We start from the raw sequence: 14856 nt of genomic DNA on the forward strand, positions 1-14856 counted from the left end.
AGGAACATATTATAATTTCCCTCTTATTACTTTGAGAGAAAAGTATTAAGCCAGAAGCTTCTTGTGTCTTGTATTTCCTTTGTGTCAAATTGAACAGGAATTGCATGACCTTCTTCTTGATAACAACCGGAGAGTAATCTCTAATTACCCTTTTCTCACCAGATTCCTGGGCTTCAGTATTCCTTCCATCTCTGTGTGTGTGTGGATACCCCCACTAGTGGGTTCCAATTTGCTGAAGTGCTGACCCTAAGGATACCAACTGCATGGGATTAGCTGTTAGGGAACATGGCTAATGCAAGACACTTTGGCTGTTAGTTGTTTTCTCTCTGCTTTTGAGCAGCAGCACCTAAAGGTCCTTCACTCTAGATTGTCATTACAGACCTTAGTAGGGGAGACCTTTTAAAGCACATCTGGACTCTATAGTATTATAGAAAATAGATGGAAAAACCTATTCTGGACAAGTTTAAGCTGTAATGGGTAGTATGTAGGATTATGTCTACAACCTCTAAGAACTGATATGCAAAATTACTGTAGAACCACAATAAGTTTATTTTCTTTAAAAATTATGGAGAATTTTCTCCTCTTTCTGTGCTGAATCCTGTAGAAATAAGTAACCAGTTGTCCAGTCATAGAATCAAAATAGTTGAAAGAGAGAGGAGAGGCACAAAGCCTGAGGCAGTGCACCGCTAAATGCAGACAGATTTAGGGAATTTTTAAAAAGTGCTTTTCAACTAGATCCCAGTTCAACTTAGATCTGTTGTCTGAATATCCACAACAAAAATAGAAAAGCTACATAAAGTTTTACAGAATGTTAAGCAGATAAGAACAAAGGCCAAATGGAAAAGGATGGCTGATGCTATTCTGAAATGCAGCCAGAAGAGATGAAATGTAGTAACTATTTTCAGTGTCCTCTGGAACATGAGTTCTCAAGGTCTATAGTGAATACCCAGGAGAGCTGTCATAACAAGAAGAAATTAAAGTAAAAAGAATAGTCTTGGTAACAGAGATTCAGAAATTGGTATTATTTTATCAACACTTTCTCCTTCACGGCAAGCTTCTTAACAAGTAGGTGTGCATCCTCTACAACGGTGCAAGTTGTACAGTAATTTTCCATATCAACACATCTATACACACCATTTTATGTAACAGGATCCTGAGGGAACTAGCTGATGTTGTAACCAAGACATTTTCTATCACAATTGTAAAGCTATGGTAGTCAAGTGAAGTCCCCAGTGACTGGAAAAAGAGAATCATTGCTCCCATGTTTAAAAAGTGTAGAAAGAAGTGATCTACAGACTGGTGAGCCTCACCAGCCTGTCAAGATCATGTAGCAGATCCTGCCAAAAGATGGGCTAAGGCGCATGAAAGATAAAGTGGTGATGTGAGGCAGTCAGCACAGCCCTTTGCTAAGGGCACATCGTGACTGACCTATTTAGTGGCCTTCTATTATGGAATGATGGCAACAGTCAGGCAGGGATGACTAATAGATGTTATCAGTCTAGACTTTTGTAAGGACTTCAATATGGTCCCATACCATATCATCATCTCCAGAGTTGATTGATGGATGATTCAGTGGACAAGGAATTGGATGGATGGATGGATGGATGGATGGATGGATGGATGGATGGATGGATGGATGAGTGGATGGATTGATGATGGATGAAAAAAGCCAGAAAGCTAGGGTCAATGGTTCTATGTCCAAGTGGAAGATGGTGACAAGTGGTGTCCCTTGGGTCTCTGTCTTGGGACAAGTGCTCTTCAATATCTTCATCAATGACATTGATGGTGGGATTGAGCATACCTTCAGCAGATTTACAGATGACCTGAAGTTAACAGGTACTGTTTACACCACAGAAAGATGGTATGCTATCCAGAGCAACCCAGACAAGCTTCAAAAGTAGGCCCAGAAGAACTGCAAAAAGTTCAACAAGTCCAAGTGTGACGTCCTGCATCTGGCTTGAGACAATCCCACATATAAATATGGAGTGCTAGAAGTCACTGAGACCAACCTTGTCAAGAAGGACTGAGAGTTCTTGTGAATGAAAATCTGGACATGAGCCAACAGTGTGCACATTCAGGCCATAAGGCCAGTCTTTGGCCTGCATCCAAACAGGTGTGGCCAGCAGATGAAAGGAGAGGATTTTCACCTCCACTTTGCCCTTGTGATTCCCCACCTGGAGTGCTCTGTCAAGCTCTGGGGTCCTTAATACAAGAAATACCTGGATTTCTTTAAGCATGTCCAGAGATGGACCATGAAGATGATCAGCAGGCTGGAGCAACTCTCCTATAATGACAGGCTGGGAGAGCTGGGGCTGTTCAGTGTGGAGAAAAAAGTCTCCAGGCAGACCTCATTGTGGTCTTTCAGTACCCTAAAGTGCCTTATAAAACAGGAGAGGGACATTTTTTATGGGCAGAGAGTGACAGGAAATGTGCAATGTATTTAAATGGAGAGAGGGCTGGCTTAGACTGTATATCCGGAAGAAATTCCTTATTCAGAGGGAAACACAGCGTTGGGACAGAGAAGTTTTGGGTACGTCATTCCTTGAAGTGTTCAAGGCTCAGTTGGATGGGGCTCTGAGCAACATGATCTAGTAAAAGGTGTCCCTGCCCATGGCAGGAGAGCTGTAACTAGATGATATTTAAGGTCCCTTCCCAAGACATTTTATGATTCCGTGGTTTTATAAGACCCTGTATATTTTAATCTGGGTCTAGGAAGTCTTGCTGTAGGTCGCATCTTTAATTACAGACATACTCATGAACTTAGTGAAAATTGTTTGCTGAAGCTTACTTTTCTCAGAGAAAGTTATGTTTTATTTAGTTACAAACTGTCTCCAATGGCCTTCTATCTTAGTATACTGACTCAGAGTAAAACACCTGAAGAGAATAAAGCTAGAAATACTAGTTTTCTAAGGGGGTTGTTTATTTGTTTGTTCTTTCTACTGAAACACAAGAAGAATGTGGCATATAGCATAAGCAAGAAAAAACAGCATTTTGCTTCAGTGGAACACTTAAAAATAAGATAGCAGAACATTAAGTCTTTTCAGTCTCCATTTTGGGTAAAAAACATGAATTTAACAAAGAAAAGAAAAACTGTCCAGTGCTGAGATGTAAGAAATTAAAATTTACATTTAAATGTAAGAAAAAGTTACCTTTCACAAAAAGGGAGAAAATATTTTGAGGCAAGGTAACTTCAATTCTTTGATAATAACATAATCTCATGGGAGAAGAAGAACACCGGATAGCATGACACAGATGAGTTGACTACTTTATTATGTGGACCAAACCAGCAGGATGGATTGTGTTAGGTAAAAGATTTTGCACACATGTACACATGCACAGAGTTTCATGCTAGAATGCTGAGGATGCAGAAGAAGTGACACAGTCCAGTGGCTCCATGATGGGCTCTGCCTGAGGGCTTGGCAGACAATGCTTTAACAGTTGAGTTCCGGATGTTCTGTTTCTTTGGGGTGCCAGATGTCCACATACCAATTTCCCCAAGCTCTTATTGCTGGGAATGTTTACAGCCACATGCTGTCTCAAACAGATACATAATGCTATCAGACTAGGCCTTACCAGCTGTTGCAGGGGTTGTTCTCCTGGCACTTTTTGATCCATGGTCCCTACTGTGGCTCATTCCTCAGTTCTTGCTCGCTTGCTTGCCTGTCACCTGTGGCTTATTATGCTTAAGTACCTTAGGGAAATGGTTGCAATAATCCTGCAGCAAATAAAAAATCCTTTGAGAAAAAAATATCAAATATTTGGAGAAGAATGAAAATTTAAACACCCTATGAAAAGGATTTGCTTTCAGCCATCACAAGATATTTTGCCATCTAGAAGTTTTGAGAATCTATCACAGGACAGAATACCCAAATAATTTGGCATTGAGACTGAACATTCCTTGGAAACCTTGTGTTTTGTAATCCAGATGGATTACACTGTATGGAATTCCCTTAGGTCTTTAGGAGCAAAGAACTAGCTGATACAATTGCTGTCACTAAGGATGCTTTGAAAGGACCAAGGGATAAAGACAGCAAAGATTGGTTGCTAGAAGGGATTTTCCAGAGTTCATCAACAAAACATTTCTACTTTGCACATTCATGATGCTTGGAAGGAATGTGCTGACACTGTCATGCCTGGAGCAGAGCTTGTAAGCCTTCCCTCCTGCCGTGGTGTGCTGATGGAAACAGAAGCCTGTATCCAAGGAGCTCTATCCCCACTCTTGCGCTCTTCACTTATTTTTCTGTTCCAATAAGGACATAAAAAGACCTAGTTTCTTTTTGTCAGACTGTTTTCTTTTCTTTTCAATTAATTCTGAATGGTCAAAATGATAGCTAGGAATAGTGAAAGTCCAAGGAAAAGACTTGTCTCTGTGTGATGCCGGACAAAGACACGTTTTACAAAGCATTGGCATTGATGATGACATTTGGCACTGATGATGACATCTTGGGTGGAGTCATGCAGGGAGACATGGCAATGATTTGCCATCATTGCTCCTGTACCTTTGAAATCCTGACTCCTCTCTGCCTCATCTATACCAAGTTCCCTGTGCCTTAGTTTATTACCTTCTCACTGTGTGCACTCTCTCCTTCTGCACATCAGCATAAGGTTGATATGATTACAATCTAGTTGTGTGGATGTTTTTCAGATTTCTCATGAAGAGTAGTACCTATTTCAGCATTTTTAAGAGGTATTTTCAGCTTTGCTGTTTACCAATAGGAATAACATTTGGAATGTCCCTGGAGAATAAAATTTTACTCCTAAAAACGCTTATTGTTCCTTATTCTCTCACTTATATCTGGCAGTCAAGTTACAAATTAATTAGATTCTTAGACAGTGTTCATTCCCACACCTTCTCTTATTCTTAATGCATTTTTAGAGAAACAAAACAAAATGAAACACATTTGAAATTACCATATGCTCACAGTGAGCACTGAAAAAACGATTTCAAAAGACACTTTGCAAAAAGAGGTTTTAATCACTTTTTCCTCAAGGGCTCAAATATAAACTAGTTATAATTTTAAAATTCTGCTACTAGAAGGAACCTCAAATAATATATGTGAAATATTTAGGGAACTTCAGATGAAAGATGCTATGACCTGTCAAAATATTCACATTCTAATATATTCTTTGAGACAGTTTGGCCCAAAGTAAGCTGCTCTTCTTCTAGCTAAAGGCTGACAGATGGATTTTGTGACAAATAGTTTGTGCTTGAATAAGCAATTTCAGAACCTATTAAGATTTTTCTTTTTAATTTTATGTTTTCTGAAGGTGAGTATCTGCAATTCTATTATTATATGGGGCAGAGAGGAGAAAAAATCTTAGTCTAAGTGTGTGTGTGCCTGACTGAAATAAAAAACATTTTGTGCTGGAATGATCTGTAGCAAGCTGACAGCTAAAAATAATTTTATACAGAACAGATTAATGATGTGGATGCTATTCAACTGTTTTACAGGACTTTTCAAAACTTAGGTGTATTTTATTAACTAATTCTGAAGGTCTACATGGAAAAAAAAACACCTACATTATGACAATGGGACAGATGAAAGCAAATAAGATGAGCTTTAGCAATTTCCACAGCTGGGCTTCTGAGTTGTTTGGGGAATTTGAAATTCTAATATTCAGGTTTTGATGATATTGAAAAAGCAGACTTTCAAAATTGTCTTTGTATAGTAGCCATAATCTACAGAAGTTAACTACATCTGTTAACAGTGTCCCTTAAAACTTTAAATTTCAGAAAGAGAGCATATGTATTTTAAAGTTAGTAACGCTAAAATGAAATGTCAGGGTGCCCTCTACCGGCTCACAGTGCTAGCACCTAACAGCAACAAAAATCAGGCGTTTCTAACGCACCATGGTCCAAAATCCAAAAGATCGACTGCTTTATTTCATTTCAAACGTTTTGCACTCCCTAAAAACAGATTTACATCCCTCCCACGTCTTGAAAAGGTGGTGGTACCATAGACTGTATGCAGCTTGAAGAAACAGACTGGCTTCCCCAGTGGCTGCTGAGTGCATGTCAGAATGAACTGCGATCATAATGCATCAACAAGGCTACCAGGTTGTGCATCATCAGTTGACAAAATGCTTTCCAGCATTTTATGAAAATAGAAAACAAGAATGTTCTGTTAAGTTTTCTACATCTCATGAAAGCCTACAAGTTCAGCAAGAACTGTGAAATTTCTGTTTCTGCACGATCTTTCCCTGTTCTAGTTTCCCACAGGAGCTGTAACAAAAATGGGCTACTGGCCTGTGTTGAGCTTAGAAAAAGATTGACAGTAGCACACTATCAAAAGGGAGACAAACACCAAGTAAACAGATGCCTCAGATATCAAGTGAGAAGCTTCTTGTGCAAAATGGAAACATTTGCTCCAACGTGGCATCTGCTGATTGCTGACCATCAGAATCCAGTGTCTGACATGGGGAGGAAGATTTTAGCATGTATCTGTGATTCCAGTTTCTACCAGGGTTTTAGTATTAATATTATTATTAGTATTAGTATCTCTCAAAGTGTGTATAAAAGCCAGATAAGCAGACTTGTTTCTTGATACTGCTCCTCATACTTCAGTATTGCAGAGAAGCAGGAAATGAGAGGTTTTTTTGGGTTACAGAGAATTTTGGAGTTGCATAAAGTTCCTTTAGTTATCAAGAAATGAAAAATGTGTAAGTTTGGCATTATTTATTACTTTTCCAAGCTGAGAATCAGAATAGAAATAGAAGCACCAACACTTGTTGCGGTATTACTTGACATGCCCTTGGACATGAAGGTGTGGCAAGCACCTCACCATTTAGCTGCACAGTCTAGTGAAGTGTTAATATTTTGACCTCCAGATAACTATGAAATTGCAGTGCATTAATAATTTTTCTTTTTGCCAAACACAATCCCACAATTCAGTGGAAGACACCTTCAGCTTAATTCTGTTTTCAGACTCTCAGCCGAAGTTTAGAGTATTAATGCTTTGTAAATATTCTTAAGCTATCAAAAGAAAAATATCTGGCCTTCAATAAAAGCAGAAATTTTGTTTTGGCTGGATTAATACCATAGTTTTACAAAGTAAACAACAGATTTTTATTTTTTTTCTCATCTCCACAGTGAAAACTCTGAGAGTTTTATGCACATTTATGTCTATCCTCAACCACTCTGTGAAATATGGAATTATTATCATCCCTATTGCATAGCTGGAGGATTAAATCTAAATGCATTACCCAGGCAACAATTTTCTATCAGCATGGGAAATCAAATCTATGCTGAGTTCCATCCTAGAACCTAAAACTGATCAGGTAGAATGTGACCTTCTGATTTTGGGAGCCCCATGACCTGCTGCTAGTCTTCCAGCTCAAAGCAAAGAATAACTTCATGATGCTCCAAAGTGAATGCAAGGAGCAGTTTCTGGGAGAAGGAATGGTGAGGATGTGGTGAAATGATCTATAATGTCCTGTCTGTGGAAGCTTACTCATTTTTAACAGCTATTTCAGATTTATACATAGCCAGGATATCAGTTCTGCTCTGTCATTTGGACATTGTGGTGCCCCAGGCTTTTTATCCTCTTGATCAGAAGTGTTAAAATGATGGCATAAACATGCCAGCTTCTTTCTACTTACTTTAAATCTGTAGTTTGTTCTGCTTCTGGAAGATGACACTTTAAAACACCTGATTATAGGAGTTGCACAAACTGATCTGCTGCCTTAGCACCACTCTTCCCTATACCCCACAGAGGAACTGGGTGCAACATTAGATCAGATGATCACTGTAGGATTGATGAAATAAATGCATCTGCAGCTTCCTCTAGACATCATGACTGATGCTGTTGTCATGCTGTATCTTTTCCTCATGGCTCAAATTTGCATTACAGTAACTGGAGCTGCTTACAAGCTATTTGCTGCCTAATGCAAAAGGACTGCGAGAAGCCACCTTTTTTCTCAAGCTTAAGAATTAAATTATGCTTGCAAGGTTTTCCATTTATGGCTATTTTTTCTCTTTGTGCAGTATTTGTTCTAGGTTCAACTCTGATCATGTTTCACTTCCAGGCTAAAATCAGAGAAATTCCAGGAATACACATGCTTTATCTAGAAGAACAGAAAAGAAATAAAATGCCTCCCTCTTTTTCTTATTCTGCCGTTCCCTTGCGATTTAGGAAGTATTCATGTCCAGTATTACCTGAAAATTCAGCAGTAAGAGAGGATGGTTCTGGTGGAATTTCCTACTAGCAGCTTGAACTTCCTTTCACCCTCTTCTACAGCTAAGAAGGCCTTGTAACCCAATACATGGGTGAAAGCTTCAGGCATATGGTACCTCTTACATTCCTACCCAGGACCTTCTGGGTTCTTCCTACTGTGTTCTGTGGAAGATCCAGGCAGGTGCAGATATGAAATGTTTGAGTGGGACTGTCCAGTTAGATTAAGTGCTCCAATTTTGGCTCAACATTTTAGATGTATTGAAGATCAAATCACCTGATAGATCTCAACATAAGTCAAGAAAATTTAAGTGCATACTGCACTGAGTTTTACTTGCAGAATTGGCAGAGGATTATCTAGCTTATCAATTGTAAAGGGTCAGGTCACAGATGAGTTTTGACAAGTTTTCATTGCTTCTGAATAATAAATGCAAATACTTGAGGAACCTTACAAGAAAACCTGTGATGGCAACTCAGCTAAGTAAAAACTCAATGGGCAATTCCAGGAACCAAACTTTAAACACAGGTACTTTAAATGCATGTTAAATGTTTGAAAATTTGCCGAGGTATTTGTGGAGTTCTTCTTCTGCAGTCAGCTTGGTGCAATTATGCAAGTTGTGTATTGTCACATACACCATTAGATGCCTCAGTACCCTTCAAATACTTCAGACAGACAGCCATTATAGCTGTAACAGTCTGTAACACAGAATCATAATGCATAGCAGATACCAGCTTTTACAATGCGATGATTTTACTATTTCCAACAGAAACAAAGTAAATTCTACCTCTCTTAAAGAGAAAAATACTAAATTGGGAAAACTGCACCTGTAACTTATATATGTTCATTAGAAATTCTACTAAAACAGCTGTCTTGGTGATGTGCATTACAGCTAGTGCCCACTGAAGGATCTTGCTGCCCATGTGAAGCTCTGAGCACAGGACATGTCCCAGGATGTGTCCTTCAGTGACTGCTGAGGGACAGGAAAGTCCCTAGATAAGCACTGTTGATGGTGGTTGGATAAATTGCTGAATCCTCCAGTTTCAGACAGTGACATGAATAAGTAACAGTTGTATCTGCAGGTGCTGCTAAAGCAAATCTTACCAGAGAGAGGTCCAGCCTCTCCTGGAGCCTCTCCATTAACAGATGAGGTGAGTGTAAGAGACGGTCCGAAATCTCCCTCATTTGCCTCACAGCTGTTGCAAAGGCAGAGACCAGGACTCTGAGGACTGTGCCTGGAGTCCTGGCCTGGCAGGGGTGGACGCTTGCCAAGTGATTGTTTGCAGGTGTGCTTGCTGTGTCACCGTGGCCTTACACCTCCTGCTGCATGGTCCCCACTCATCAGAATAACCCATGGATTTCCCCACCTCCTGGCCAGATGCCGCCTGCTTTAGAGAAAGTCTAACTTTCCGAGGTGATCTCCCAGGGAAACTTCTTCATCTGTCTCATGACCGTCGTCAGTGATGGAGATTGAATTTACCCCCCCTGCCCCCAACAAGGACTGAGACTGTGTTAAAGTTCTAACACAGGGGTGCTGGGCTGACTGAGGCGGGATGCCTGCCAAGTCTTGCCTGCAGATGTGTTGACTGGACCAAGACTGATTTCCCATAGAAACCAGTCATGAAACAATGGATCCCGAACTGGGCTGTCTGTACTTGTTCTCAAAGGACTTATTCTCCATTGTCCTGTATTTCTTCCCCTCTCAGCAGAGAACTATAAAAGACCCCTGAGTTATCCAAAGATTCTGAGACTCTCCCTGACATGACAAGGCAGATCTATTGGCTGGACCACGAGGATTTAGTCTCTCCATTGGTAGCTATACCTTTCCCTTCTTTTTCTCTGTCCTTCATCTCCTTTTTAATCCTTCTATCCCATTTGCTGTGGGCACTCAATAAAGGTGCATTTGTTTTGATTAATATTGAAATCCCCTCTGCATTGTTTTTGCATTCTGAGATCAGTTAGTGAACCATCGTGACCCCCACTTGTATGAGAGGATCATGACAGTGAGACAGATGAGCTTGAGCCCCTTTATCTTTCCCTGCATTGTTAGCGCTTCAAATCCATGTTTTACCACAGGCAGAGAGAAAGTGAAAGACACAAACCCTAAGCACAGTAGAAGGGAGAACAAGAAGCATGAGGCTGGCTGCCACTACCCCACCAAATGAGCTGTGGGCCAGGAGAAAGCTCTCACTACAAGGACTTCAGTTTGTCCGCTGTTTGCCCTAGAGGCACCTGAAAGGGAGATGTTTTCTGTGTGTCCCAGAGCAATCAGAGCTTTCAAGAGCCAGCAGCTCTAGGAAGGCATAGCAGAAGTTGCTGTTTCTTTGACTGCTCCATTGTGCTGCATCTCTGAGGAAATACTAACAAAGATAACCAGCTTAGAAATTTTCTGTACATTAACAGTGCACAGCAAGAATATGTATGACAAATCTGTTCCCATCTTCTGCAACACGTTAGATCAAATGGCAAGGAAAGACAGAAAAGCCTTCTGGAAATTTCACCAAGTCTGTGCTTCAACTACCAGAGTGCTAAAAGTTCAGAAATTATAAAATAATAATTACAGAACATTCTAGACATTCTGAGCTTAAGTCTAAGACAATCTACTGTGCTTTGCAAAAAAATAAACATATCTATAGAGTGTACTTGCTTTTAAACAGTGCTATCCAATTACACACCCAAATTCATTGTATGATTTACTTATCACAAAGTCAGCCTGCTCCTGTGCTGGGAAGAACCATTTCCACTGATCTACACGTACCTGATCCTTGGGAGATGAGAAGCTTGGGATACTTCTGAAACTGAACTATGAGCGTACAAGTGGCCTAAAGATTTGCAAGACCTACAAGTGGGAAACTAAAAAAGAAGTCCTCATAGCAGATTTTAAGTCTTGTCAGAGTTGTTCATGTGGGAAAAGCAGTATGACTATCTTCAAAGGGAGAATTGTCTGTAAGCCAGATTTGAATACAAAATTCCGGATGTGACTCCCATCTTCTTTCTTTCTGGAGGGAAGAGGCTATTTTAAAAAAAGAAAAACCCCACATTTTCAATCGCTTCTTTATTTGGATGGAGAACTGTTCAGGGAACTGTTGGGGTATTTTGCTATGTTTTTCACAAAGATTCACCCTGCAATAAATAAAGATGGCTAGTAACCTTACAGTTCAATTCAACAGAAAAAAAAGAAACCAACATCAAACCTAAAACATTTAGCTATATCTGGCAGTTGATATCTCAGTGCTGGCAGGCTTCCTAATTTCCTCTGCGACAAGCAGTTCTGTAGCCAAGTTTGGTAACTAGGAACCCATGTCATATTCTTACAATATTTCTGAAAACATACACCTTGGGAAGCAGGATGACAGGAGCTGTAAGCCTCCCAGAGAAAAAATATTTCATCCATCATCATCATATCTTATGTGATTCTAGAATGAAGGAGTCACAAAGCTCCACAGTCAAAGCTTTAAACTACCTGTTGTGCAAAAGCAAACATCCTCCTGCTTTTTTCTGGATCACTCTCTTTATCCTAGTACTGAATGTTTAAATAAAAACTTTTGTCAACCCTGGTAATTCCTCTCTTAGCCAAGTCAGATTTTGATCCTACCACCTCAGGAATAAAGCATTATTTAGGTATTACCTGCAGGAGACGCAGAACAGAGCAACACAATAGAGCCAAGAATTCTGCAACATGTCAAGACTAGGCCCATGTCATCATGATGACTATTTTGTACAATCCTTCTGGTCCCATTTGTTGAAAGACATTACCATTCCCTACACCTAAAAACCAGGGCCCCTCAGCAGGGTGGGGCAGCACTGCAAGCCAACCACCCTTTTGCTCTAAATCATGTAAATTTATCTCTGAGGTTGTTGCCCTGTGGTAGCATACTCTCCAGAAATGCTACAGAATTTTAATGTGTCAAAACAGAGGTATGACAGTGCAATACTTGTGACTGCTGGTAACTAACATAGTTATTAATTCTGTAACTGTTTATAGTAATACTAACTAACAGTAACTGTAGTATGGCACCATTAATGCAATTGTAAAAAAGCTTCATGTCCATTGAATTTGAAACAGATTTCTTCCAATCACTGGCAGAAACTTCCTTAGAGGCCAGCCATAGGATTTAGGACTGAACTGTAACAAAAAGTTAGAGGAATTTTATCTGTATCTATATTTTTTTAGTAGTTTGGGTTGGAAGGGACTGCAAAATGTCACCTAGCCCAAGACCCCTGCAATGTGCATCTTCAATTGCATGTGTTTGCTCAGACCCCCGTCCAGCCTGACCTTGAACTGAGCCTTGAATGAGGTGCCACCTCTAAAAGACTCTGCTACTCTGTCAGTCTCTGTCCACATGCACTGGGACGTGATCATATGGCAGAGTGCAGAAGAGGGGGAAAACAAGAGTGAAAAACACTCTTAGCAGAGGGACACCAAGGCTGAAGAACAATGAGGTGCAGACAGTCCGTGAAATGCTAGTAGATATTCACAATGAGTCCCATCCTTGACTCACCACTGAGAAGGGGGAAAAAATGAGGAGGGAGAAGCAGCAGAGTGGAGCTTTTATGGACATTCTGTATACCTACAAGTACCCATGCCAGTGAGCAGCTGGTGGGGAGAGTCAGGAGTGAGTCTGAACTTGGGAACTGGGCTAGCAAAAGTGAGTCTTTTTGTTCTCACTGCACAAAAATACTTGAATTGGTTTAAATTAGTTTTCTCCAAGTCAAGTTTGCCTTGCTTGTAACAATACCTCTGTTTTTACTTAAACCATAAATAAATTATAAGTTACCAAGTTCTTTAAGCTTCATTAGCATTGTGGGTGCCAGGCAAAATAAGCAATAACTTGTATCTACAAGACTGCATGCTAGTCATTGAGAAACTAATTTAATGTGGTCACTGTTAGGTTCATCCTGCTTATAAAGGCCATTGTATGTATGAGATTTATTTGACTGAAGTAAAATGATAATGCCAAAAAAAGGAAAGATTTTTCACATTTGCAGGAAATGAGAAATACATCTAAAATAAAATTCTTGTTAGCTGAAATTATCACAGTAGATTTTAAAGCAACAAAGCAATAATCCACAACAACATCATTCTAGTTATTCTCTCAGCATTTATTTGAAATAACAATACTTTCCATTATATAGTTTAAACATTAAGCAGTAGGGAATTGTCTTCATTTCACATCATCCAGTACTGAAGTGGCACATTCGAAGCAGCACATTAAACCTCTGATAGAGTCTGTACAATTTAGATAAATAGAACTCTGGATAACTAAACTAACAGAACTTCTGCAACTGTTACCAAAAGAATGCCAAGAAGCTAGGCACAGCACTGTACACACCAAGTGCAGGAAGGAGGAACACAGGAGAACCAACTAAACAGATGGGAAATGTTTTTATATATACAGCCACATGTCTTCAATTGCTCAACAGAAAAATAACATGTTTTATTTTGTCCTCATTGAGGAGAGAGTATGCACAAATGATGTTCAAAGAACACATGGCAGACAGAAACAAATGAAATGAGGGTTGTGTTTGGTTGGTTACTGTATTCCTCAGTGAATGAGTTTACAAAGGATATCTGGTGCTTAAGCAGCAAGGTTTTGTGCCAAGACTTGACAAGAAACATTAAATAAATGCCAGTTTTATTCCCCATCTTGCCCATTTACTGGCATTTTGGTGAGCATGCTAAAAGTTCCTGAAGGGCAAATTCAGGTGGTTTGTGGTCCAACATTTCTACTACAGGAATCCCCATTTGATAGCTTACAGTTTACCTCTGGAGGGAAATAGGCCTTTTAACGATAATTAAGAATATAAAACTTAGCAGAGAGCAGCAGGACACACAGTACAGTGCTTCACTTTCTGAGAAACCAGAGGATCTACACTTATGCTCTCTCTGTGGGAACAGCCAGCCAGTTTGGTTGGAAGATACAATTCTGGTTAGTCAATGTTAGACCTGTGTGAACTGTATCATTAGGAAGGGAAAGATGGAATGGCAAGAACTTTTCCCTCTTTTAACAGAGAACTAAGACTGAAAAAGTAATACAGTGGTGATAGGCATTATCTTCCCAACACCACCTTCACTTCCTGCTACTTCACTATGAATTACCTGCTTTGCTTGCCATCATCTTCCCCATTTCATCTTACTAATGGCTCTGGTTACTACCAGGCCAGCACAGTCAATAAACTAATCCACGCTATGCTGGCTCAGAAGATACAACGCATCACCACCACATAGTATGACAACACGTAAACCAAAGATGCTCATTAGGAATCGGTAACTCTAACCACTGCAGTTTGCACTTGTAAGGTGTAAGAAGCAGCATTTTGAAAGCAGTGGTACTGACACAGCTATCTGTGTTTAGAGGTGGTAGATCAGCATTCCTAATTGGGTAATGGAACTAGAATATCGACATAATTGATGGGGAAGAAACCTGACTGGCCATGAAGCATCCCCTCATACCAGTTTTCATCAATCTGGTTAGTGAGGGTAATAATATCACCCTCTTTAAATCCCAGCTCCCCTTCATTCTCTGGTTCGAAGTCATACAGAGCTCGGCAGCATGGCTGATCCATGTGAGCACCTAAGGAGAAGGAACACAGAAACAACATGCTTAAAAATCTCAACACTTAAGAGTACCCATTTTACTACTGTACCTGTGACAGATTTTGCTGTTTCTGTTCTCACTAATATTC

At 39.9% G+C, this 14856-nt stretch overlaps 1 protein-coding gene across 1 annotated transcript in view; it reads right to left on the reverse strand.

The window, feature by feature from the left end:
- Positions 1-13251: 13251 nt before the first annotated feature.
- SH3GL2 (SH3 domain containing GRB2 like 2, endophilin A1) overlaps positions 13252-14856 on the reverse strand; it is an 89252-nt gene continuing 87647 nt past the window's right edge. The window contains exon 9 of the mRNA XM_059492544.1: positions 13252-14744. Within this exon, the coding sequence (XP_059348527.1) occupies positions 14545-14744 (200 nt within the window). The 3' untranslated portion in view covers positions 13252-14544. The remainder of the gene's footprint in view (positions 14745-14856) is intronic.

Source organism: Ammospiza nelsoni, chromosome Z (genome assembly GCF_027579445.1).
Source record: "Ammospiza nelsoni isolate bAmmNel1 chromosome Z, bAmmNel1.pri, whole genome shotgun sequence".
In the NCBI taxonomy this organism is placed as follows: Eukaryota; Metazoa; Chordata; class Aves; order Passeriformes; family Passerellidae; genus Ammospiza; species Ammospiza nelsoni.